Genomic DNA, 26,888 nt, shown 5'->3' with positions numbered 1-26,888 from the left:
CTTTTATTCCTACATGGAGCCCTGCTGACCAGCAGGGACATTGAAAAGGAGAACAATCACAGGCTAAACATAGGCCTGGGAAGAAAAGAGTACATTCGGAGAGAAGTACAATAACTGCCCAGGTTATTGCTGGAATAGAGGAGCATCACTGGATTCTAGGGTTAACATTCACCAAGTGTTTCAGGGTAATAAGACAGAAATCAAATTGCTCCAGAGAATCAAAAAGGAGGAGAGAAATGTTTCTTTGAATTGAATAATGCTTCCAGGTCCTAAATTCAGTTTTACATATTTTATCATTAAAGAGTTTGCCTTGCCAGAGGGCAATGGATGCTTTTGCTTGCTACCTGATATTGAGAAGCCATGTCTGGTTTTCATCTAGGGACTATAAGAAAACACAGTTCTGGAAGGAAGAAGAAACCTGCCAATTCAGATATTTTTTGAGCACCTCAAATGTTTCTTAAATGACTTCTGTACTAGATGCCAGGCATACAAATTCTTGAAGGAAAAAAAAAAGCTTCAGTTAAACACTTTCTGCATGTCAGACGTTGAGAGCACATAGACAAAAATGAGATAGCCTTTAGCTTAAAGGAGATAGTATTCTACTGGAAGGTACAGTGGGTAGGCAGAGAGGAGAATACAAAATAATTTGAGGAGATAGAAAGGGATTCACTGAGGAGCTGGCACTTGAGCTGATCTTTGAACACAGATAAACCCAGAAGGAGACAGAGAAGGAAAAAGAAGAGAGAAAGGGGAGAGGGAGAGAGATTGGGCGGAGGGGGGAGAAGGGAAAGACACAGAGAAAGAAGGAGGAAGGTAGAGAGAAAGGAAGATAGGGAGAGCATATTCTAGGTATAGAGAACATTGTGTTCAATGAGTGAGAGCAGAAATTGACATCAAGTTCAAGAACAAGTTTATGACTCAGTTTGGCTGGAATGTAGGGTATGTAAAGGATAAGGATTTGAAATAAAGCAGAAAAGATAAATGTGAACCATATTTTGAATGCCTTTAAATACCGGGCCTCAGGACTTTGCATTTTATCTTAGGTTAATAGAAAAATTTTGAGTAGGGAAGTACCATGATGATGTCATACTTCTCTTAGGAATATGATTTTTGATAGTTGTCACCTAATAAGCATTTTTAAGCACTTACTTGCACACTAGACAGTGTGGTAAGCTCTGGGCATATAAAAAAAGAAAAACAGTCCCTTTCCTCTAGGTTTTTCCATTTTAGTGGGGAAAACAACATGTAAATAGGTAAGAGCAAGATAACTATGGAATAGATGGAAGGTAATCTCAGAAGAAAAGATACGACCAAAGACAACTCTGAGACACCACTACACACCTGTCAGATTGGCTAGAATGACAGGGAAAGATAATGTGGAATGTTGGAGGGGATGTGGGAAAACAGGGACGCTGATCCATTGTTGGTGGAATTGTGAACACATCCAATCATTCTGGAGAGCAATTTGGAACTATATTCAAAAAGTTATCAAACTGTGCATACCCTTTGATCCAGCAGTGTTTCTACTGGGCTTATACCCCAAAGAGATACTAAAGAAGGGAAAGGGACCTGTGTGCACAAATGTTTGTGGCAGCCCTGTTTGTAGTGGCTAAAAACTGGAGAATGAATGGATGCCCATCAATTGGAGAATGGTTGAGTAAACTGTGGTATATGAATATTATGGAATATTATTGTTCTGTAAGAAATGACCAGCAGGATGAACACAGAGAGGCCTGGAGAGACTTACATGAACTGATGCTGAGTGAAATGAGCAGAACCAGGAGATCATTATATACCTCAACAACGATACTGTATGAGGATGTATTCTGATGGAAGTGGATTTCTTCAACAAAGAGAAAATCTAACTCAGTTTCTAATTATCAAGGATGGACAGAAGCAGCTACACCCAAAGAAAGAACATGGGAAATGAATGTAAACTGCTTGCATTTTTGTTTTTCTTCTTGGGTTATTTTTACCTTCTGAATCCAATTCTCCCTGTGCAACAAGAGAACTGTTCAGTTCTGCATACATATATTGTATCTAGGATACACTGTGACGTATTTAACTTGTATAGGACTGCTTGCCATCTGGGGGAGGGGGGTGAATGGAGGAAGGGGAAAAGTCAGAACAGAAGTGAGTGCAAGGGATAATGTAAAAAAAAAAAAATTACCCTGGCATGGGTTCTGTCAAAAAAGTTATAATAAAAAAGATAGAAGTAGCTAAGGTGAGATTGAAGTAACTCTTGAGGAACAACAAGAATGATAGTCACTAGATTCCTAAAGTGGGCAGAAGGGAGTCAGAAATAAGCACTTGGGAAAGGTAAAGGCCAAGAACTTTGAGAGTAAAATGGGAATTTGTATTTGATCGTGTAGATAAAAGAGAGCTACTGCAGTTTATTGAACAGCAATACACACTTGAGCAATATACTTTGGGTAGCTGAATGGAAAATGAATTGGAGGGAATAAAAACTATAAATAGAAGGGGTTTTTGTTTGTTTTTTTAAATCATTCAGACCAATGGAGGTAGCTAGATGGCCCAAGATATTGTGCTGGTGTTGGAGTCAGGTATATGGCTCCCCTCCAGCCTCCTAAACTTTCTGACTGGATAGCTTCCCTATTTGCTTCTGGTTCCTTCTCTATAAAATGGATAAGAATAAGCACCTACCCTAGTGCTTAGCACCCTCCCCGACCTAGGAGGTACTATAAATGCTAACTATTGCTATTGTTATGGTCTGTATTACAACTGTTAACCCAGGAGTGGCTATGTTGGTGGGAGTCAAAAAGGACTCACCCTGAGTGATGTCCTTATCAGACATAGGGAAATCTGGAGGAAGAGGCTCCATTTCAGACTTCTCATGAGTCCCCACACTCACTGTTGCTGGTGAGAACATCCTTGGGCTCTTCTGTTTACCTTGTTTCCTGTCTAGACTTCGGAGGCCCAGTGAGAAGATAGCATGCAGTTCTAGAAATGGGTCACTATGCTTCAGAAGTGAATGTGACATGAAGCATATCTGAATATAGACTGTACTTTTCCCATTAAATATGCTTCATTAAAAGAAAGGGGGGGGGACCTACAATTTAACGAATCTATATATATAAAGCCTATATTAAACGGAAGGGAGCAGTGCTGGTAATAATTCGAAACAATGGATTATTCAACTGTCATTTCTGTTTGACTTTTGAAATGCGTTATACAATTTTTACACATATGAATGGTCTTCTTAATTATATTTTGTTTGGATGGATATTAAAATTAGTTTGAATTCCCTGGGCATACACCAGCTGGACAGTGAGGAAAAGCAACCCTGGAACCTGCTGGGTTGTAAGGGGAAGTGAGCTCAGGATTAAATATTTGCCATAGATAATCCCCATGATAGATAATCTTATAAGTAATACACAAAAAAAAACTCACCATCCCACCAATTTTTAGATATTACACTCTCCCTGTATATAGTGCATAAGTACAATAGTAAAATTAAATGCAAACTCATTCATTTTTATTCATTGATCATCTTAGCCAGGTAATGATTATTTTTCAAGGCTATTGATACTCTGTGTGGCTGGGTATGTAGTACCTGTGTCTCCTTGCTTGGGCATTCATTTGCATTCTATTTCCTGTGCAATGAATATGTTATCCTTGTAAAAAATTCTATTATTTTAGGAATCTTATACCCCAATGATTCATTGATAGATAACAGCCTCTGTCTTTATCTTTCAAAGTAGTTATTAAGCAGTATAAAGAAAACAAATGTGATAACACTAATAATTAAGTAGACACTTAAAACAATTTAATTTGTTGAATGGCTTGTAACATAGCAAACATTTAAACTTAAAATGAACTTTTAAAAAGGTGAAAGTACTCATTTAAAAGAATGTCTCATAAGAGCAGTTCCTTTTTCCATCAAGTTAAACTAAAACAAAATACCCCTAAATTTATTGGGTTAACATCACTCTTTACCTACTCTAGACCCTTTTTTAGTTATTTAACATATATTTACTGGTTTGATTTAATTATATTTCACTATACCTAAATATTTTAGGAACTTCATTATAACCATAAATATGGTTCAGTCCAGTGAGTGAGAAAAGTGAGATGTTGGGGATTTCTTTGGCACCTATCCATTCTTTTCTTTTTTTTTTTTCTTTTTTTTTCTTTTTTTTTTATTAATTACAGTTTGGCCTGACAGCTGTCCTTGTGCTGACAGTTTTTGTGATTACAGCAGGTGTCAAACTCCATCCTTAGATGGGTTGTAAATACTGGCCCCTTCCGATTAAAGCTGGGGTCAGAGCCAAAAGGAGGGTTAAATAGGGGCCAGTATTTTACTATCAAGTTCATACTACATGGACATTGGGCAGCAGCATTTTACATACAGCACCTGTTTGCCTCCATTGTACTTTAGTATTCACTGACCTTCAGGGATTGGTGCTTCTGTTATTTTATGATTAAATATGGTCCTTGTTGAAGAGTTGATCAGTATGAATGTGGTCTTCGTCATAAATGGCCTGTTAGTCTTTCCCCCCTCCCCTCTCTCCACCGGGAATACTAACATCATTGCTTCTATGACTCCCAGAGGAAATCAAGGCTTTTCCTTGCACATGTAGTCATGTGATTTCAGAGTGGGCTGGCTTTGTATCCTCATGGGCTCTCTATTTTCCCTGTAAAGCACCATCTGTTCCGCTCTTTCCATGCTGTTGCAGGGCAGTGGGAGGAGACATTAGAGTGAAAATAAATAAAAATTTTAAAAAAAGAAAGAAAGAAATTCATCATCAAAACCCTGAGGATTAATGGAGTCAGAAGGCGAACTGTGCTGAATGAAAATTCATCTTCACCTGTGCCAGTGTCAGGGCTGCCTCTCTGGCATTTGACAAATAGAGGTTCCCAGGGTACCATAAATTCAGCAGCTATTCTAATCCCTAGAGACTTTTTCAAGCTTTTCCGAGATGGGCTGATGACCATTTTTGGATTTCCCAGCACAGTGTGAGCATCAACACATTTCCTCATTAATTTCATACAAAATTCAGCCCATTTTCCCTCTAAGCATACTTCTGCCTTCTTCATCTTACCTTTTTTGTATCTTTTTTGAGAGTAGGGAATTCGAGTCACATCTAAAAATAGTTTGTACTTATGTTTAACAGAAGATGCAGATACTACTCAATCAGTATTTAATGATCATCTATTAAATGTCCAATACTAAGGCTAAGTGTTGTGGAGGATACAATGAGGCATAAGACATGACCTTTGTCCTCAAGGATCTTATGGCCCTTGAGAAAAATAAAGCAGAAACAGATAAAGAATTATGTAACAGTGAAAAGCAATATAGAGTAGAGATCAATTGGATGATTTTATGCCAAAAGATTCTAGGAATTACCTTTCAAATGCTTCCTTCACTTACCACTTTACCATCCTTTAGTAGACTATTCCCATATATGGGTTCTTCATCTTTTCAAAGTACTAGGCTGAAGAATCTTGACTTCTGTTTCCTTTATCTGATCTTAACAGTGTATTGTTTTTTCCTGCATTGCCAATTTTCTCTTTCTATAAAAACCAATAGCATTTTAATAAAGGTAGTATTAGTACTACTTCAGAGGAATATATATAGTAGGAATAAAAATAGTAAGTCAACAAATAAAAATAGTAGGCATTCTCTATAATTATACTCTCTCTGAAGACAAACTATTGTTTATCATACTTTAAATTTTATATTTAATATAGAGGAGATTAGATTTAACAGTAGATTTGATTTTAACTCTTATATTTAGAAGTTCAAATTCCATACAAGCATAGGTATGCAAAGATCACATCACATTCCCATAATGTATTTTACATTTACTCTGCATATACCTTGTATTTCTATAGCTTTTTGCATGTTGTTTTCCTCATTACAGTGAGAATTTCTTGAGGGCAGTATCTAGATCCCAGCCTCTTAAACTGTAGTTTGTAATCCCATATAGGGTCTCATAATTGAATGTGGAGTTTATTAACAGTAAATATTTGATTTGTATACTTACTTTTATATACCGGAATCATGTAAAAATTTCTTGGGTGAAAAGGAGTCTCAAGTAGAAAAAAAAAATTACTGCGGTAAAATAGAGAGACAACACACACACTTCTGGGCTTAGCCTAATTTTGTTCTTCATTCTTTACGATTTGAAGAATTATCAAAATTGACTGGGAAAGGAGGAAAATGTGTGCAGATGGAAGATTTCCCTAAAATGTGACTTTGAAAGTCAATAAGTAGCTGCTGGGCTGTATAACCAGAAGAACTAAGTTTGAAGATTCCAGGATGTTTGGGAAGAACTCTGAAAGAGTTAATGCACCAGCACCAGCAAAGGAAAAAACAGAAATGTCATTACAAGATCATTTAAAATAGAAGTCCTATCATATATGCCAAGAGAGAAAATCCAGAAGAGATAAATAGAAACTAGCCAGAAGTGAAAGTGGAAGATTTAATAACTTATATTAATAGTTTATAGTACCTGTTAAGAGTTTGGTGTTTTGTTTTTTCCAGCCTCCTAAATGCATTTTCTGAAACGCACAGTTGGGAAATTTCTACCTGGTCCTTCTTTACTCATTTCCCCTGCATGGAAAGAATCTACCTGAAATACTATTTTGACCCAGATAGCCAATAAAATGAAACAGATTAGTCAGAATTCATTAACAAATCTGAGCTGTTTACACAGGGCAAACAATAAAAAACTTCTATAGAAACCATAGGCAAGTCTGTGGCATGGGTGCCATAAAGTGGCCCTGAAGTAAAGTTATTACATATACTTAACCTCTAGTTTAGAATCCATATCTTCACCTTTAAATAGCTTTCTCATTTCTGTTTGTTGGATATAGGTCAGATTAAATGACTTTTAAGGTACCTTACAACTGAGTGTCTATAATATTCTGAAATATGCTAGATATTTATATATCCCTCTAAAGGCACTAAACAAACTAAATTTTTGTAATTCCTGAGTATTCAGACATATTATGACAGTTTAATTTTTCAGCATTGCTATATTAAACATTGTAATATATTATGGCCTTTTGATTATCACTGCTATTAAGGTGTTATATTTTCCACTTGTATCATACTAACCTTTTTTTCTCTTTAGCCTCTGCCTGTGAGTTCTTAGACATTGTGGAACTGCTGCTGAAGTGTGGAGCTGACCCCACCCTACGAGACCAGGAAGGCTGTCTGCCCGAGGAGGTGACGGGCTGTAAAGCTGTCTCTTTAGTACTGCAGCAACACACAGCTGGCAAAGCTTAACTCCATAGCTGGGAAGCTGCAGCCTTTACTAGCCCAGGGCTTCAATAATGAAAGAAAACTGCAATAATAACCCTTCTCTGCCACTCTTCTTTGGTATGCATTGGCTAATGAGGAATAGGACACTCAAAGTTGTTGACTGGTGGTTCAGATCCTCACCAATCCATTCTATCTGCATACATTTGGGAGAATAGATGAACTTATATGCAGTGCATAATGTGATCTGCTCCTTTTGAGCATGCTCTGATATTTATCAGTGCTCAAGAGGGCGGGAAAAGAAAGCAGATCATCTTTCACAACATCCAACGTGGCTGTTCTTTAAAATATAGATATATAAGCAAAAAGTGACCATTTTACACAAAAAAATGAGGGTATTCGTGAAATACCTTATTTTGTGGTAACCAAATGACAAGTGGCACTAACACAACTGGACTTAGACATTCCAAGTGAACTCCTCATTTGACATACACATTTGAGAAGTGAAGAAGAGGTAGTGATCAAAACCAGTAAGAAAAAAGGTTGCATTCTCTGAGGGAGGTGGAAGGCATAAGGAGAATCAGTTATTTTATGAAATCCTCCAGATCTTGTGTACTTTAGAATAAGATCCAGTAAACACTCTCAGAGGAAGAGATGTTGATAATGGACAAAGCACTGGTTAAGCCAGTATTCTCCTAACCAACTCGAGGGGAGAAGAGAGTGGGATTTTCTTAGTACCCAACTCTCTCTCTTCAAATATAATGCTTGTATCAGAAGGATTTCAGCATTTTGTTAGGTAAGAGGCTTTTAAGGTCGAGGATGAACTGATGTGCAATTACCCAGGGCTTTTGAGAGTGGAGTGGACATGAAGGTAACTTCTGTTGTTATAAAAGTGTGCAGATGCTTTTTAAGCATATGCCAGTGTCCATCCTGGGCTGTAAGTTTGTTTTTTGATCCAGGCTCAACCTAATCCAGGAAACTCTTTTGAAAGCTGTTACTGCATTTGAGGGGTATAATCGATATCAACAAAATAGGAGCAGGCCAGTGTCTCAGAACTTTGGTTGGTGGCTAAGCTTTCCATCAGCTTATTACCTTCCCACAAGGAGTTCTTTCATGGCAGAAGTCAGGCATGTTACTAGTGCCTCTCCTATTGAATTGTTCTCAAGCTTACTTGAAGACTTAATTCTTCTAAGATATTGACCAGCATCTTTCACTAGTATTCTGTTTTTTAATTGTTTAAAAATCTGGCATGCATATTAGAGCCTCCTGAAATTTCACTGGCATTCTTTGGTACTTGTCATTACTTTGGAGCTCTTTTCTGAGCATTCAAGATACATTGAAGTTCACTTGTGTGTGTAAGAATCCTCATACCCTTGTGTGTGTAAGAATCCTCATTTCTTAATTGCAGCCAAAATGCAAAAATTGTTGCATGCCCTTTTAAAATTAATGTTTTTTGTGCATATTAGAAACAAAGCACATTTAGTGACATTTTTGTTCTATATAGGCTTAAAGGGCAGCTGTTTGGATCCATTGACTGTTCACTTGATTCTGCAAACATTTATTAAGCATCTATTCTGTGCAAAACACTGTTGTCTTTAGCCAATATCTGGTAAATTTATCTTGATATACATTAGTCAATCTTTCAGTTTCCTGTTCTCTCACATCAAAACAAAATCAATGGGACTTAAGTGTGAGATACCATTTATTTTTTTATTTATTTCACTTAGAGATTTTTTGAGTTCACTTTTATAACTTTAGATCTTTAATTGAATATAACTAACCATCAGCTTAGAAATATCAAATGCATTCCAAAACCAGTTTCAAATATTTAATTCTTCTTTCATTAAGTTGCCATGATTTGAATTCAGGAAAATATTTTCTAGAAGTTAATATTACTATCATAGATGGTAGCCTGTGAATTATCTCTTTGTATCATAAGAATTGTGTTGGCATTATCCATTACAATGGTGGAAACCTGATTTTTGTTTCCCCTTAACTTTTCTTGAGTTATCATAGAAACAGTTATTCTCCCATCTTGAACATTTTAGATTAGGATTCCTTGAGTGTTCTTGCCAAAAGTGGAAGAGCTACTCCCAAGCAAATAATACATTTTGAGGCAAAAACTCACCTAATCATCCTAGAATTTTCTCGTAGTGATTACAGGCTAAGTTAATGTTTCCATACCCCTTTATTGGATTTCTCAGCTCTAGAGTGCACTATCTCTGAAATCAGGAAATAGAGGCTCCAATTCTGGCCCCAGTAATCTTTGTGACATGGAGCTTCTTTATTTCTCTAGGCCTCGGTTCTTTATACAATTATATAAAATGAGGAGATTAGATTAGAGAATTTAGTTCTAAATACCATGAACAAACTGATTTGAAAGAGGAAATCTTTTAGTGGGCTTAAGTTGTGAATATTGAATGTGTTAATAACAATTCAAGTGAACCATATTCAAAAATATAATGGGAAGTATTTTGAAGAAATTGTTTCTGGTTCTATTATAAGAACCAACAAAATGTTAAAAATCACTTTTCAGATATCACTGTTATTTGGGGGAAGGAAGAAATAATTTAAGTTTTTTTGGCTCGGATATCAGATCTTTTTTGTTTGATATTTCTAATGCAAAAGAGCATTGTAAAATTTGTACTGCAATCAATATCTGTGGGTTTAGAGCAATCTTTGGTTTAGAAGAATAAATCATCTGTGAGTGATGTAACTGAAAAGTTCTCATACCCTGTTTGAGGTTATCCTTTGCATCTTTTTTTTATCCTTTATCACTTTTTTTTTCATTCTGATATTCTCTGTTTAGTACTCTACTTAAAAAATCTTGTCCTAAGTGCCCTAGTATTAGTCAACACATAAAAGCATATCTGACCATCTTTTTTCATTTCCCACAAAAGTGCTTAATAGGATTTCCTTACCATCAAAATACCAATGTTAATTTTTAAAAATCTAATACATACATGTATGTAATAAACCTTTCATTCTCCATACCTAATAACCTAGAATGCTAATTTTTACAAAATATTAGTTTTTAAGTGCAGAAGTTTGTTTGTTTGTTTTTTTAAGCTCTTTCAGTTTCCAGTTTTTAAAAACTGAATTATACTTTAAAACAGGAATAGAGAACATCCATCCCATGGGGAGTATAAGGCCTCCAAAATCATTTGTTAAGTCAACTGCAGACAAGGATGAGCTGAAAGCTAAGTATAGTAGCCTCCCACAGTTTGGGTTCTAAAAGTTGATGATTTTGTATCATCTGTGAATGATGTTATAAATATCCAGATGGTACTTGGCAGAAAAAGGTTCCTACCCTGCTTTTAAAAAGTATCAAATCCTTATCATCCACACTTTCATCCTTTTTCCCAGCAGCCCCATGGCCAGGTACATTACTCTGATTGACACCACTCAAGAGAGTTTTTACTTTCATCTGATATAAAACTTCTCTTCTGCAGCCTCACTAAGTTTTACTTCAAGTTATGGATTTGGAGTAAAAGCCCTGGGTTCAAGTCTTAGGTCTGACACTTAATATGGGACTTTGGGCATGGTACTTAACTTCAGTAGGATCTCATCGTGCTCATTAGTAAAATGAGAGAGAGAGAGAGAATGACAGAAAAAGAGAGAAAGAAATGACCCACCTTCAAGGTCTCCTCTAACTCTGAGAGACTCTGAATATAATAAAAGAGATGATCATAAATAGATCAACTAAAGACAAAACAAAATATCTCAATTTATTATCCAAATGCTTTTCTGAAGTTTATATCCTTTTCCCACTATTTCAAAAGTTAGAAATTTTTTTGTGGACTTGTGATAGTTTTTACAATCAGAATCCAAGTGGATTGTCAAGGAAAATACATATTCTGTATGTCTATAGAGAATATATTTTGTCACCAACATCAGCTTTCTGAATCTGGATCTAGAATTGTAAAACCACAAGAGACCCAAAGCTATCTAGTCCAGTCCTATCGTCTCACAGATAAAGCAACTAAAGCTACTTTGGGTAGCCCCCAAGAGCTCTTCAGGCAAATGCCTTGATAAGGGTTTAATAGCTCATATATTTTAGACCAACATTCCAGATGGATAACAAATTGAGTATAGAATTGAATGGGAGGAAGAGATGCCAGGTTCAATCTGAGAAATTGTGTGACACTTTCAATGACCCCCAAATTCTCCCTGAAACAAAATTTTAAAAATACAATTTCAAATGCCAGTATTCTATGACTATGAATTATGGATTATTAAAAAATCAGAACTGTGATTACACCAAGAAATGGTTAATATATCCAACAGGCATTTATTAATCACGTAATTCAACTATATGAGTGTGGGAAGGTGAAGCATGGCAGATAGATTATATGAAAAAAACTGAATTTTTGTGGGTTGTAAATTCAATATATGGTAGTTGTGTGGTGTGACATCCAAAAAAGCTGATGACATCTTGGTTTGAAGTAGAAAGATATAATTTTTAAGAGTAAGGAAGTGATAGTCCTTCTCTACTCTGTATTAGCCACGCATCTTTAATACTGTGTTCAGTTCTTGGTCATAGTTGGAAGAGGTTGATAAGCTAGAGAATATCTAGAAAAAGACAGCAAAAACAGCTTTGAATTGGTATTATATAAAGACAGCAAAAAAATGTTTAGCTTGGAAAAGAAAAGATTCAAAGGGGACATGTTAATAATGTTCAGGTATTTAAAGGGCTGCTTTGTGAAAGAAGAATCAGATGTGCTTTGATTGACCTGAGGCCAGAACCAGAATCACTGGGTAGAAATTGCAAAAGAAGAAAATTTAAACTTGATTTCAGAGGGAAGCTTCCAAACAATCAGAGCTGCCCCAGAACATTGAGTTTCCTTAGAAGGTAGTTCCTCTCTTCCCCCCATTGGAAGTTTTCAAGCAGAGTGGATGACCAGTTGTCAAAATGTTATAGTAAGGGTTCCTTATAATTTTAGGTTAGACTAAATGGATCACCAAGATCCCTTCCAACTCTAAAACATAATACTGTGCAATAAATAATAAATACATATTATATTCAGACTACTATGCAAGTTGCTGGTAGAGATAAAAAATTTGACTTAGGCAAAGAAATTATAGATATAGCTGTGTAGGGCAGCCATTTCAGTCATGTCCAACTCTTCCTGACCCCATTTGGGGGTTTTTTTTTGGTAAAGACATTAGAATAATTTGCCATTTCCTCGTTAGACCGATAAGGAAATTTGTCCAGGGTTACATAACTAGTAAGTTTTCTGAGGTCAAATTTGAATTAAGGTCTTCCTGACTCCAGGCCTAACATTCTATCCACCTGTATCACCTAGCTGCTAAATATTATTGTAATATATATTATTACAAGAAAGGTATATCACAGTTACAAATAAGGGGAAAAGGTTAAGGAAGATTTCAAGAGGGAAATGACCTTTAGTTGAGCTTTAAATGATGTCTAGGACTTAAAAATATTGAAGAAAGGGAAGGACACTCCAAGCAGAGCGTATAGTGTGAGGATTGTATGAATATTCCACTACTGCCATAGATAATTGAGAATTGGTTCTATAATGTTAGTTCAGAATGTTTCATAAGATCTCTCAAAAATAATCTTTCTACAATACATGAATTTTAGAACATAATTCAGAGTTAAGTCTAAAATATAACCATGTCTCTAATGAAGAGGTGAGAATTATAGACCATTTCCCACATATTTTATGTGAAACATCAAATAATTCTGTTTGAATCTCTTTAGCCAATAGTGTAGCATTTAAAGCAGAGATCTGGAATCATCTGTTAGTTGTTTTTTTGTTGTTGTTGTTGTTGTTTTTTAATGTTTCAGCATTTTCTAGCTAAAAGGTTGCTATTATCCAGTGAACCTTTTTATTAAATAGGTATTTCTTTGCTTCCTGCCAGCTTTAACTACTTGGCTGTGGCTTATTGTTTCATGTCCTGGACACTGCAGCATCTTTGAGAATTAATGTACCAGGTCTAGAAAATCAGCATAGCTAAACTTTTTTTGCTGGAGGATTAAGTAATAGGCACTGTTTCAACTGCACATAAAAATTTTTAGGTATTTTTCTTTTAAACTGAAATGTTGACATCTTATTTATCCAGCATCTATATTAAATTAAAGTCCCCTCATTAAACAAAGTACATTTTTCATAGGAGAATGAGGGAAACAGCCCACATTCTAGATACATATTAAATTCCTTTTCCTATGGTGATTTTGTTTAAGTTGTTAAAATAGCGATCAAAATAAAAGGAACCAGATCCCAAATCCATTTTCCAGCTTTTTTTGTCCCTTGTTCACCTGAAAAACCTTTGCCTAGTTTTTAACTTGACTTAGATTTTTTATATAGCAAAAGTTGATTATGGCATGTCATCATGCCCTAAAACCTTCATTAAGTAATTTAAAGTGGCCTACACTTGGCTATATTAGCATGGCATTGTACTTTTCCCTGTAGTAAACTCCCTCTAAAAATACCTTGCAAGGATGCCATCATGCTGTAGATGCTGTAGATGAGATTATGTTCCCAGATGCAAATTGATATATAAGAAAATGCTACTTTGCTCATAGTGTAGCCTCTTCAGAGCTGAAACGCCTTTCTCGGTTGTTGCTTCCATCATAAGAAATTTTTAATATATTTTTTTAAATGAGAATTAGAAGATGTAGTCAATTTAGAGTTTGATCTTTTTAGAAAAAAGTTATTCAAAATTGTGATGATAATAAAATGATTCATGATATTTTGAAGCATTGACTCAGTTATCTTTTAATTGTTTCAGTGCCATTTCATAATGGCTGAACTATAGATTTTCATCCAAACAGGAAAGGCCAGTTAACATATTGAAAGTTGAAAAAGTATTATCAAGTACAGGTTTTAAATGAAGAGAAACAATGCCCTTTCTAGAATAACAATCTCAAGAATATCTGAACCTACTAGTTCTAATCTTTGTCTACAGTTTAATATACAGAAATAATGATGAATCTTAAAATGATCTATTAATTGGCATTAAGCAAGGAGAAATCAATTGGACCTAATCCTTAGTCATCACATCTTGAAATATTCCTGTTACCTCCAAGTCAGAAAATTATAAATCATCATGATAAGGGCTGTCCTTATGGAGGTAAAACATATACTCCAGAATTTTCCTGTTTGTAATTTTATCTTTTTAATCAACTGAATTTCAGGATTTTGTTTTCACTGTTTTATATGTTATTCTGCCCCCCTCCCTCCCAATAAATGCCATTACTTAAAGGCAGGCTGAATGCCTTTTCTTTAACTAAAAGTTAGACATTTCTAAAGTCAGCTATTGTATAAGGCCTACTGTAACTAGAAGGCCACATTAGGACAGAGTAACAAGAAATACAGGTATGGTTGTCTCCATGTTTTGTGCTGGCTTATGTGATTCAGATGTACGCTTTATGGCCAATGCTGAATCTTTCTTACTGCTAATATTGGTTCTTACCATACTTATTTTCTTCCTAAACAAAAAACACTATATTTCTACAACATTTTACATGTTTGTGCCTTTACATACATTGTTTTATTTGAGCTTCAAAACAAAACTGAGATGTAATACAAATACCCCCAATTTATAGAAAAGGAAGCAGACTCATGAGGTTATGACTGACCTCAAAGGCTATCTTTCACTCTTCCACACTCTAAGACCCAGGAAAGTTAAATGCCTTGTTCAAGATTACCCACAGCATCAGAAGTGGGATAGGAACCCAGGTCCTTTACTGTTCACCATTTACCACACTGACAGTCACACACAACTAGGAACGAATGGAGCCATGATTTCATGTCACTCCTAAAAGCACATTTGAGTTGACCAGATGCTTTCTTTGCAGCAACCTGTGAAGTCCATATTGTTGGGATCCCATTTCTTTTTCCAGGTGAGGAAACTAAGACTTAAAAAAAGCAAAAATAGCTTGTTTCAGAATCACTTAACTCATATTTATTGTCAGACATTAATCAAACCCAAATCTCTCCCCAGCCCATCTTCCACACCAGCTTGCTGCTCAAAGAAATAAAGCACTTGCCAAGATCAATGACAAAGCCATTACCCAAATCCCTTCTGTGCCTATGCTACCTTCCTTCCCAACTGTCCCCAAAAGGGTAATTATTGGGGATAGCTCCAAATTTCTGGGGCCGCCAAGATTACAGTGAAGTTAAAAGATGGTTTAGAATGTCTGAACTAAGATGAAGACATAAGCTACTCACTTATAAATACAATATGGTGTCACAAGGATACCTAGAGAGCCAAAAGTTCCTCCCCAGACTGAATCTCATGGGTTTATTTACCTCCCGTTTCTCTTTTGGTGTGAGTTAATAACATATCCTAAAATTAACCTATATAGTGGTTATGCACTTGTAGGATGTTGAAAAGGGAGGTGACCTTCGTAGCATCAACTCATTCATCCTTTGCACCAGAGCCAGGATTTATTTCTCTCACTTATGTGGCAATCATGGTTTGCATTTTAATATTTGGAAGGTAAGTTCAGCTTGATGGACACTTTGCGTAATAAAATATTCTTTTAAAATACACCCCCACACACACACATAGGATGAAAAGTGGCCTGACCAGTGTCCATAGCTTTCATGAAGTACATTTGTGGAGCTCAAAGCTTAGTCCTGGATATGTTTATAGCACTTTAGCCCTGTTTGTGAGTTTGGAGCCCTTCCAAAAAAAGAAAAGAGAGACATATATTATTGTTTATAATCTGCTTTATTCCACCAAACCTTTACTGAACAGACTTGTGGATTGCTGTTTAAATCCCTCAGTGCCTTTAACTACCGATACAGAAAGTGGTTAATGCGCATTCTAAATGAAGCTTGGCATCCACTCTAGGAAATCACTTTAATTGAGAAGCATTAAATGTTAAAATGATTAAAAAATATAAAGCCAACGCAAGCTGAGTATAAAGGGTCCTGGTTCACCAGTAATAGGGTTCCTTTTTATAGTGTTCCCTCCAACTTGAATGAGCCCTAGCCTTTGCAGGTATCCGCTACAAAGCAAGAATATCTTCCTAGGTCACTGCAGACTGCTGGACATTGCAATTGACAGTAAGCAGATAACAAGAAGGAATATCTCAGAGCAACTTTCCTTGATCACACTGTGTTTCAGAGAATTACAGAGGAACAAAGAATTGACAAATGCCTGTCTTTCTGAAATAAAAGTACTGTCCCAGGTGCCTGAAATAGCTCAAACCATCACCTGCACTTTCTATTCCTGTATATGCAGGCTTCCACCAAAACCTTCATATGTCTTGGTTGTATGGTTTAACCCATGCCCATGGTTTTACCAGAGCATGGTTCAAAACCCATTTGGATACATGTTTTATATTAGAAAATAATGTTTTCAGTTTCTAATAAAAAAAATCCAATAAATGGATTGAAAAAATTCCCATTGTTAACAATGTTTCAGAAAGTTAAGTGGCCTGGTTTAACTGTGTATATTGCTACAGCAAGAATATCATCATTTTTGTTCAGTTTCATTCTGTTTTAGAAGTAAGTATCCTAGGAATTTTTCCAGCCTGGATTGAGTGAAGAAGCATTATACTTGATAACAGATATTTACCACGTACCATGTACTATATTAAAACTATAAGAATACAAATGCTAGTGAGAAGAAAACTCCTTTCCTCAAGGAGCTTGAAAATTCTAAAGGAGAAAGACCATTGTATAAAAAAAGCTGAAAAGGGTTGAGGGGGAAGATACCACACAAGAACACTGTATAGAAAGTCAGGAGCAAACCCCTGGCGAGTAATGAAGAGGGTTAGCCTGAGCACTTTCATAAAAATTGAGTTTCTAGGAAGAACCAACCACAAAAAGGAGTTAACAGAGGTGGCGTGAACTTCCAGGGTGAGAAGGCTACTGTGGCATGGTAAGAAAGTCAGGACATTCGTGAGTAGATTGCAAAGAGGAATGACAGTAAAATTGGCCTGGGATTTAGGGATGAGGTTAATTCGTCCTCCTTGCCTGAAATTACCCCAGAATTCATGATATGAGGTCTGATAATTCTTTTAGATAGGGTTCAGTTAGACCCTATCTAGCAAGCAGGAAAGAGACCAAATGTAAAAAAAAATCCTAAGATTCCTTATTTTAAGAGATCTAGGAAGTTGAAAGCCCAGAAGCAGCTGGACCTGATTTTCCTTTAAGTATGTGATATACTCTTTCTAGAGCAAAAGCTGATCATTTAAAAGACCTTTATTTAATAGTTTTAGTGGTATATTTTTATTACCCCTCTTAGAAGCATGATGATAAAATTTTCCCTCTTAATGATTTTGGTCCCATTTTATAAGCATTGATTTTTTTTTCCTTCCTTCTCTCTCACCCGTCATATTTCTGCTGCACAAAGGGCACAATGGCAGCTTGATGTTTACTTTTCAATTGGATGTTCAGCAACAGAAGAAATTCCCAAAGCTCAGTCAGTTTCGTTATTCACTCCTCCTTGCCCATCTTATGGGGACTTTGTGGGGGAAAAGGATAGTGAATTTTATATGCTAAAATGAAACTAAAATGACATTCTTCAAAGAAGAAAGGAATTAAAATTATAGTATTTAGACCCTAAAGTATAATTGTTTTCAAATAGGTTCAAAACTGAACTCATTGAAAGCAGCATTTTATTCCAGTCCAAAGAAACAGGTTCATGAAATCAAATAATCTCAGAATTTAAATGGACCTTAGAGATTCAAACCAATGCCAACCTGAATTATAACATTCACAACATGCTTCTTTCTCCTAGAAAATTTCCACCAGGTATAATTGGTCTCCCTGTGTCAATCATTGTGATAGGTTCTATCCTCCAATCAATTTAAGCACCTACTATTTGTTAGAGGCTGTGCTAAGCAACTATTAGAACAAAGGTAAATTCCATTTTAAAGTAGAAATCACCACCACCACAAAAAAGTGGGGAAGGACATGGCAAGAGGACTTTCCAATTACTTGAATTTGCTTTTGTTCTGCCTTAGGGCTTGATTCCCCACCCACCTATTTAGATTTCTTGGTCCTTAGAGTTTAGGTGTGGAAACTTTCCACCAATGCTTATTGGTAATTGGTCTTAGTCACCTAAAAACACTGAGAAATCAAGGAACTCGAATCATAGTCATTGAGCTGGTTCAGGGCACCACTTGAACCCAAGTCTTCTATCTACTCTATATAGTACTTATGTACTATCCTTTTAAATACTATTTTAAGTTGTCTCCCTCTGCTTTTGGCTGGGTAAAATTCTGAGACAGAAAATGAGGGATTTTTCTCCTGTCGGAGAAAAACAGAAACTGACAGGAGCGCTCCATCTCAGTCCTACTGAGTTCTGAGGCTCCAAGCTGATAGAATTTTCTCCATCCAGTTATTTCTTCTCTACCCTCCACTAGTAACTGCCCTTTTGAGATCCCTTCACTTTGAAAATCAAACTACTCAAGAACAGATCTTAGACAAAAGATAATACTAAAAGTAGTGCTGGTTACTTGCAGATGAAGAAATTGGTGATCAGAGAGGTGGTGATTTCTCAAAGGTCACTTAGCTAATGAGTGACAGAATCAAGATGGGAGCCCAGGCCTTCCAATCTAAGAATAACACACTTTACAGTGCACCATTCAGCCTCTCCTACAAGATCACCTCCTGTTAATTGAGGACAGAAAATTCTGGAGTGGATGTCATGTCCAAATGTGGAAGGGGCATGTCTTAAGAATGTACTTCAGTGTGTTCTTACTCCTTGGAGCAGTGGATCAGGCATTGTCATTCACAAGCATGGCTTTGTTGTATGCCAAAGCACTGTGCTAAATTTTGAGTATATAAAGTGTTCTCACACTGCCCCCCTCAAAAAAATCCTCTGTTAGAGCTCATATGAAGACAAGTGTACAAACAATATACTCAAGATAAATCCCTTTTAGATTATAGAGGGAAGACATTGTCATCAGAGTAAGATTTTAGCTGGTACTTCAAGGATTCCAAGAAGGAGAGCATTCCATGTGTGGGTCAGCCAGTAAAGGTAGTCTAGTGTTTAAACAATGCTTTGGTTACAGACATGAGCCAAAGCCCCTAGGTTACCTGAAGGGGAAATCTCAGCACTCATTTGACAATCTAACAATAGTGCAGGGTTCCAGAGGAAACAAGTCTCATGATTAGGAAACTAAACTTAAAACCATTATCAGCAGTTCAAATTTTCACCACACTTTATAATAAAATTTTTATTTGGTTATCATTGTTCTAGGAGCTCTAGCCATCAAATTGCTGCAGATATACTTTTTTGTTTTTCCATCCCTCCCCTCTGTTTGGCAGCCCCAACAGTGCTGTCTGGTTGTCTAATAAACTAAAAAAATGCTCCAAGGTGAAGGGTTTTGCACCAGGAGCTTATCATCTGCACTATTGGCTTCTCGAGTGTCCCCTCCATCCCTCTTTCCACCTTTGGCTCAGGAGCAAATCAACATTACCATTGTTCCTATAAAGATGGTGCCCAATGGCTCATTCACAATCTTTGCAACCCAAGTCTGAATTCAGGGCCAATAGGCTACCTAGGCCGTAGCTCCTTTCCCAACCCAGCATTCCTACTCCATTTTGCCTGTTTCCTATCTGAATTAACTACCCTTCTGTTGTTTCCTCTGAAACCCTGCACTATTATTGTTAGCAGGCTCCCCTTCCTGTCGGAGATAACTTGGAAATAACTTATATTTTGTTTCCTCTGTGCATGTGTGCTGTTTATTTTGCCTCCAGTAGAACATAAGCTCCTCAAGGAGAGGAGCTTTCATTTTTGCCTTGGTATCTCTAGTACCAACAGACTGACACAGAAGTGTTCGTTAACCCTCTCCTATGTGCCAGGCACTGTGCTAAATGAGGTCTTGGGGACACATATGGAATGTTCATCAAAGGGCCTATAGTCCTATAGCACAATCAAAGGGCTCCATAAGTACCCTCAGCGCTTTATAGAAAGCTGGCCCTAGTTGGGAGAGTAATAGGCATCCTGCTCCCTTTTTAAAACAGATTGGGAGGAATGAGAGGTGGGAAAGAGCCTTGCTCAAAGCCAGACAATAATTCATGGCAGAGTTGGAATTTTGTGGCCTACATGTCTGCCTCTTGTTTAGCATCCTGAGTGAGCATAGCCACCTTTTGGAGATTGAAGCTACTTCCTTTTGAAGATGGACATGAAGTAATTTTCTTTTTCTCAGGACCTTGTCTCATCCCAGGGGCAAAACTGCAATTAAAAGAGGAAAAAGCACCCACTTATTTTTCCTAGACTAGAGCCCAATTCTAGAGAAATGCTCCGACTTTAATCAAAAAAGATTTTATTGATGAAAGTGTCTCTGCTGCTCTTATTTCCAGCTAAACTACAAGTCCTGAATACTAATAAAGCCTCCCTAAAGGAGGAAACCTGAGTCCTAGAGGCTTCTAGGAAAGCTTATCCAAGAAGATGAGAAGGGGCAGCTCACTTGCCAAACATCCTCTTGAAGAGCCTGGTGGATTCTCCAATCCCCACTCAAACACACTCTTCTCTCTCAGGGTAGAAATTTATAAGTTTCAATATTCAGCTAACTGCCATTTATCCCTGTCATTTTAAAATTTCTCTCACCATTCTCAGGGGCCTGGGAGAGCATAGGACTGACTGCCTGGCCTTGAACTTAACCTCCTCCTGATTCCATATCCTGCACTGTCACTGCTATTCTGCCTTACTGTCCAGTGAGCATACTTGAAATTTCCAGGTTATGTGGGTTTTGGAAACCATAAGTCACTGTGGATATAAAGATCAAAAGCAGTCTTGATGTTTTATGATTTCCCTTGAAAAATGACCGTTTTGTGGTTTCCCTTTTTCAGTGACAAAAGGATGTTTCTGACTCTGCTGTTTTAGTCTCTTATTTCAACAGTGAATAAAAAGCCAGACAAATAAGGTTCTTAAGAACTTTCCATATTTATTTTACATAGAGTGTTACCATACACATCTCATGCCAACGCACAGGAGGCGGTTACAAACAAACTCACTGGCTTCTGTTACCCAAAGACACATGGGAATAAATAAGGATAGGCGGGGTCTTTTTTTTTTTTTTCTTTTTTTCCCTCAGGAAATGACTTTTTTTTTTTTAACTGTACAAAATTTACATTGTGAAGGGTAAGAGTGATAATCAAGAGCTTAGGGATAGGAGAGCTTGGGAATCAAGTTCAGCGCCATGTGGCACCTGGGATCCTGAAGCCCTGAACCTGCCTTTGCTCAGCTGGATGCTGCTCTTGAGCGGGAAGTTGTGATAGGATCTCTATCCAGGTGGGCGACTATAGGAGTGTGGGGGGTATCTTTCTTGTCCACCTGGGACATAAAAAAACAGCCTGCACTCTGAAACCTGCCCAGCTTAGCTGAGTGAATGAGTGATTGATGCCTTGGCTGACAGCCAGCTGTCTCCTTCACCGGCTAGGATCATGAAACGAGCTATGTGCTTTCAGTTTGGTCCTACCAAGCAGGGTGGATGAGGATGAAGTGGCTTTGCTGAGCTCTCTCTTTTTTTTGTCTCAGTTGCTGTGTCAGTGCCAATGGAACAACTGCTGGGAGAAAAAAAAAAGCCAATTGACCAATCTGAGAGAGAGTAAGCATGTGCCAGTGATGTGCTTTTTATTTAGCTTTCAGCATGCCCAGAGCCCTTCAGCAGGCAATAAAACAAAACTCATTTCCGCTTAATTGAATTCGTCTTCATCTCATAGATTCCAACTTTTAAAGTGCAATGCTTCAAAATGAGCCTCCACAACTCTTCCAGCCTTTGCTGGATGGCTTGGGGTGGGTAGCAATGTCCATCGTGAGAACTGAGGGGTCAGGCAAAATATGTAATCAAATGCATGTCAGAATTCCTGAACAAGGAATTGCAGAGGCCAGATATCAGCCGGGCAGAAGCCATTAACAGCTTTTGCTAAAAATCTGAAATCTTCAGTTGCTAACAAGGTAGCAGATATACGTAGAAGTTGGTGAATGACTGAGCCTGAGAATGGGATGTTTTCTTTCCTACATATTCCTCAAATAGTCATTCACAGTGAACCCTGGGCCAGATTATCCCTTAGATTATTTTCTTTAATAGACCTTAATAACTTCCCTATCCCTTGGTTTGTGCCTCTCCCTTTTTTAAAAATAACATCCACCCATTGGAAACTTCTGGAGTTTAATAAGTAAGTGCCAAACTTTCTATGTAGACCATTAGCTAAATGCTGAAGATGATGGGCACTAGGTAATTAATTGTTCCCTTGGAGCAAAGAACAGGGCTAAATACTGTCAACATTTTTGGATGGTATCCCTTTGATTTAAAAAAAAAATCAGTCCTATTGTGTAAGCAAGGGAAGAATTTTCAACAATATAACATCTTAGAAAAGAACAAGCTGCTAAACCATAGACTTCTGTCTATAAGAAAATCAGAATGTTGCCTCTTATTAGCCCTTCCTCCCATTCTTTCCCTTAAGTACAAGGCTCCTTAACCTGGGGTCTTTGAACTTAAAAAAAATTATTTTTGCTAGTTCCTTTGACATAATTGGTTTGCTTTGTAATCCAATGTGTTTTATGCATTTAAAGACATCCTTCTGAGAAGGGGTCCATAGACTGCATCAAATTATTGAAGGGGTCCATTACACAAAGACGATTTAGAAGCTCTATCCTACAATAACTGAAAAAGTTAAGTATATTTGGATGGACATAAAGTGATACCTTCGTATCTATTGCAACAGCAGCTCACCAGAAAGGAGATCTATTTGAAACACATAACTAACCATGGTTTTTTTTGGTTTTTTTTTTTTTGGATGGGCTACCAACATGTGCTTTGAAAAACAAGATGACTTCACCATGCCTCCTAAATAGTTTTTTTTTTTTAAACCTATCAGTTTTTTAAATTTTCCTTGTTTCTTCGTGAGAATTTCTGAGCAAAAGATGCCATGATGAATAAATTAACTTCCAGGAAGTTCCATAAATCAAAAGAGGAACAGGCTGCCCTGCCAGTGCCCCCTAAACTTGCACTATTTCCTTAGGGTGTTTCTGTGGGTTTTAAGAGAGGGTGAGCTGAGCAGATTTGAAGAACTAGCAAAACTGGCAGTCTACTAGGTTTGGTGCTACTGTGAGGCTTGCTTTAACCCCATCCCAGTTGGTTTTCCAAATTGTGCTAATTAGCTCTGGAAAAAAAATTGATTCTTGGAACATTAAAGGAAATCCCTGGTGCCAGTGTTGAAGAAATCTGGGCCCTTGGGCCTTTGCTTCCAGCTCACACAACCTTTGCAACCTGCTAAGGACTGTGAAAGATATTCAGGGTTTCCCTTTTGCTATACTATTCTAAAAACGTGGCAGCCAAAGTTCAGTTTTACAAAAAGGAGAAAAAAACAAAAACTAGGTGTCCACATTGCTTAGAAATTCTCAGTGTAAAACACATCATTGGTGCACATAGAATCTAAGGAATAATGTCTTTTGCAGGCCCCCTCTATTCCCCGACTTGCCTCCTCCCTCCCCCCCATCAAAAAAAAAAAATAACCATTGAGACAATAGCACATTTGGCCCCTGACCTTGGAGAACAAGTATTCCTACATAATATGGATATGACCTGCTTTCAACAGTCACAAGGGCTATGGTAAGAGGAGTTTTTAAAGAATACGGCAGCAAAGGATAAACCTGCTTATTTCTTTTTAGACTTAGGGATTCTCAACATAAGGCCCATGAAAGAGGATTTTTTTTTTTTTAGTATTTTGACAATTATATTAATATAATTGGCTGTCTTTGTGATATTGTGTGTTTTATTTTATACATTAGGAAACATCATTCTGAGGAGGGACCTGTAGACTTTTCCAGACTGTTAAATGGGCTCGGCTCATGACACAAAAAGGACTTGGACCTCTGCCTCCCACATGTCCATTTTCTTTCTGTCATAGGCTCATAGTTATAGAGCTGGGAGGGACTTATTAAGTCATCTATTATAACCCCCTCATTTTATAACTGAGGAAAGGGAAGTCAGAGTTAGTCATTTGCCACCGGTGATAGCAAGTCAGGATTCAGAACTAGGTTCCCAGCCTTCCAACTGCCTCCATGGGTAATCTACCCTAGAAGAGCCATTCAGATAAGAAAGAGCTTGTGGAGTTCTTGGTCCCTGGGTTAACACCGAACAAAACTATGTCTTATTGCTTTCTTTTGTCTAGAATGTGTAGCAGGTATGAAGCAGCCAGAAACACTCACCAAATGGGGAGATGGGAGTGAGTGGGGTGATGTCCCTTGTCTCCTGAGCTGATAGTTAGGAAACCATCTAAAAGAATTTCAACTCACATATGAAGAGCTTTATCATCAATAAGCAAGTCAGGAAGCCGCCATTTCTTCACAATGGTGTCTACCATGGGCTGGGGTTCTTATAAAGCAGGATTTGATCTTTCCCTTTTCTGCTAATTTATGTTGTGCTGTTGCAAGACCAGGTTATCCTAGGGATGCTTTCAATTCTATATCTGGCAGATGAACAACCTTACCTAGGATGAGCCCAGATATAATTCTAATGATATACTGCATTAGTGCAACAGTCAGGAACCCTCAAAAGAAATGGATGTAATTACAAGCTAGGTTTCTTTGGGTCTTTTAGTGACAGTTACATGTGTGAGTCCTATTCTATCCCCCATGAAATACAAGATTTAACAGAGCATTCACATTCTATCACTTTTAGGATGCCAACCTAATTGTGAAACATTGAACAAATCACATTTATGTAAAAGGACCAGCATGGCTCTTTAGTGTTGCAAAAGGCTCGTGTTTTAAATGGGGTTTACCCACAAAGGTACCCTAAAATCTCAACTCAAAATGTATTAAATATAGTACTGCCTCTTTGCCTCTTTGCATTACTGTCCCTCCAAGTAAATCTTATGCTAGTCAATAGGGCTGAGCTGACTACATTTTCAGAATCTATCTTCATCAACATTTATTTCCTCTGATTGTCTTTCTAAATTGTCGGCTCCGTAGTTTAGCATTTCATCTTTCTAACTTGTAGCCTGATTGTAAAGGGAGTGATATTTGTGAATAAGATTATCCCAATCAGGGACCAAAAAATATCCAGATGTCAGTCAATAAGGTAGTCATTTCCCATCTCCAAAGGACAAATCTAATAACATGTTCATGGATTTGTTTGTTTAAATAAAATCAAGGATACACTGACATAATCAAGTAGAGGGGAGAAGTCATCTTTTCACGCCAAAAATAAAAGTGTTTTTGCTACCAAATGATGGCAATCATTGTTTCCAGTGATTCTGGGAACATATGACTGTACCTCCAAACTCAGGTTTTGGTGATGTTGGCCCAGAAAGAATTTTTAATTTAGGGAGCACTGAGTCTGCTACAAGAAGCTCATTTCCTGGTAAAGGCAATGATTTGGGAAGCATTCAATGAAAAACACCAGCTGAAGTGGAGTTCCCAGAGCAGTCACACTCCCACGAGCTTCCAGAGTAATGAACAGCCAAAGCTTCTAAGTGTGGGTAATGAGGGGAAGAACCGAGTCAGCGTTCCTTATGGCCCTCTTCACAGAGCCAAGCATATCCATTCCCCATGCTGTTCCTGAAGGAATCCTCTGCTCCCACCCATTCCCCCCATAGAACAATACCCCAGGATTATCGCAATACAACCTTCCAGGAATCAGTGGAGAACTCCCATTGAAAATAATGGAAATTCATAGTGGTGCATCTGTTATCCATGAAAAGTATATTTGTCTCTAGATACTTGAATGGACTCTCAGGCCAGAAGAATAGACAAGGGAGCAGAGTCACTTAAAAAGGAGGATGATCCATTTCATCCAGCCAAGAAGCTGGACTGGTCGGGAAGTCTGGGTAGCCAACACTGCTTCCTGTAGAGATATCCGAGGTGGGCCCCCCAGTCATGACTCTCAGTGTCTGGGTCACTCCCTGCCCTCCATGTGCAACGATTCCCAAATGGTTGTCCATCGTGTAATCCAGCCCATTGAGTAATGGAGTATGGGATGGCAAGGATGATACGGAAGATGGAGACTGGGGAATTCCGTAAGGACTCCCGTCCCTCAAGTCCTGATAGGATTGTCCTGTCCCATCCATGGAGAAGCTCCCATTCATTAACTGTCCGCCTGCAACGTCCCCCACGTTGCCATAAATTCTATTGGTGTGGCCGAGATCTGAGAGAATCTGATCTTCTGTGGACAAAAGAACGGAGATTTAATGACGGACGCCAGTCACCCTGTAGCTCCCGGCTCTTCACGAGATAGGAGAGCCCGCTAGAGAAAGAGAAGCACAAGGACTCCAGCTGCCACACTGCCAGTCCCCTGCCAGCAGTCATTGGCAGCAGGACACCCACATGAGGCTCATCCTGGAGCCCGGACAAACCCACCTGGTCCCTACTAAGGCATGTATTCGCCAAGCACCCACCATGAGGTTGCTGGAGGCTCCAGAGAACCAAAGCAGCAGCTCTGGGGCCCTGGCTTGTCCTCTTGGAGACCCTAGGCCCTTGAAGGGTGCCCAGAGGCACAGTAGCCCATTTTAGCCAAATAATAGTGGGACATTTTGTGTTCTGTGATCAGATCTCCAAATAGAAGTTTCTTGAGGACAGGGACTATTATTCCTATGTTTTCTGTTTGCCTTACACACAGCAAGCACTTAATAAATGTTTGTTGAGTTGAGTTCAAACCTGACATAATTACCAGGAGGATATCCCAAGTGCTGAAACTGGGAAGCAGCCCCCTTGTTCTGCA

At 37.8% G+C, this 26,888-nt stretch overlaps 2 protein-coding genes across 2 annotated transcripts in view; one reads left to right on the top strand and one right to left on the bottom strand.

The window, feature by feature from the left end:
- Nucleotides 1-8,360, top strand: part of ACBD6 (acyl-CoA binding domain containing 6) — a 208,056-nt gene extending 199,696 nt beyond the window's left edge. Inside the window, exon 8 of the mRNA XM_031936979.1 lies at nt 7,101-8,360. Within this exon, the coding sequence (XP_031792839.1) occupies nt 7,101-7,255 (155 nt within the window). The 3' untranslated portion in view covers nt 7,256-8,360. The remainder of the gene's footprint in view (nt 1-7,100) is intronic.
- Nucleotides 8,361-22,308: 13,948 nt separating this feature from the next.
- The window catches only part of LHX4 (LIM homeobox 4), a 65,993-nt gene continuing 61,413 nt past the window's right edge, over nt 22,309-26,888 (bottom strand). Inside the window, exon 6 of the mRNA XM_031936980.1 lies at nt 22,309-26,333. Coding sequence (XP_031792840.1) covers nt 25,939-26,333 — 395 coding nt within the window. The 3' untranslated portion in view covers nt 22,309-25,938. The remainder of the gene's footprint in view (nt 26,334-26,888) is intronic.

The sequence above is a fragment of the Sarcophilus harrisii genome, chromosome 4 (assembly GCF_902635505.1).
Source record: "Sarcophilus harrisii chromosome 4, mSarHar1.11, whole genome shotgun sequence".
NCBI lineage: Eukaryota > Metazoa > Chordata > Mammalia > Dasyuromorphia > Dasyuridae > Sarcophilus > Sarcophilus harrisii.
This window is presented reverse-complemented; position numbering and strand designations above follow the sequence as displayed.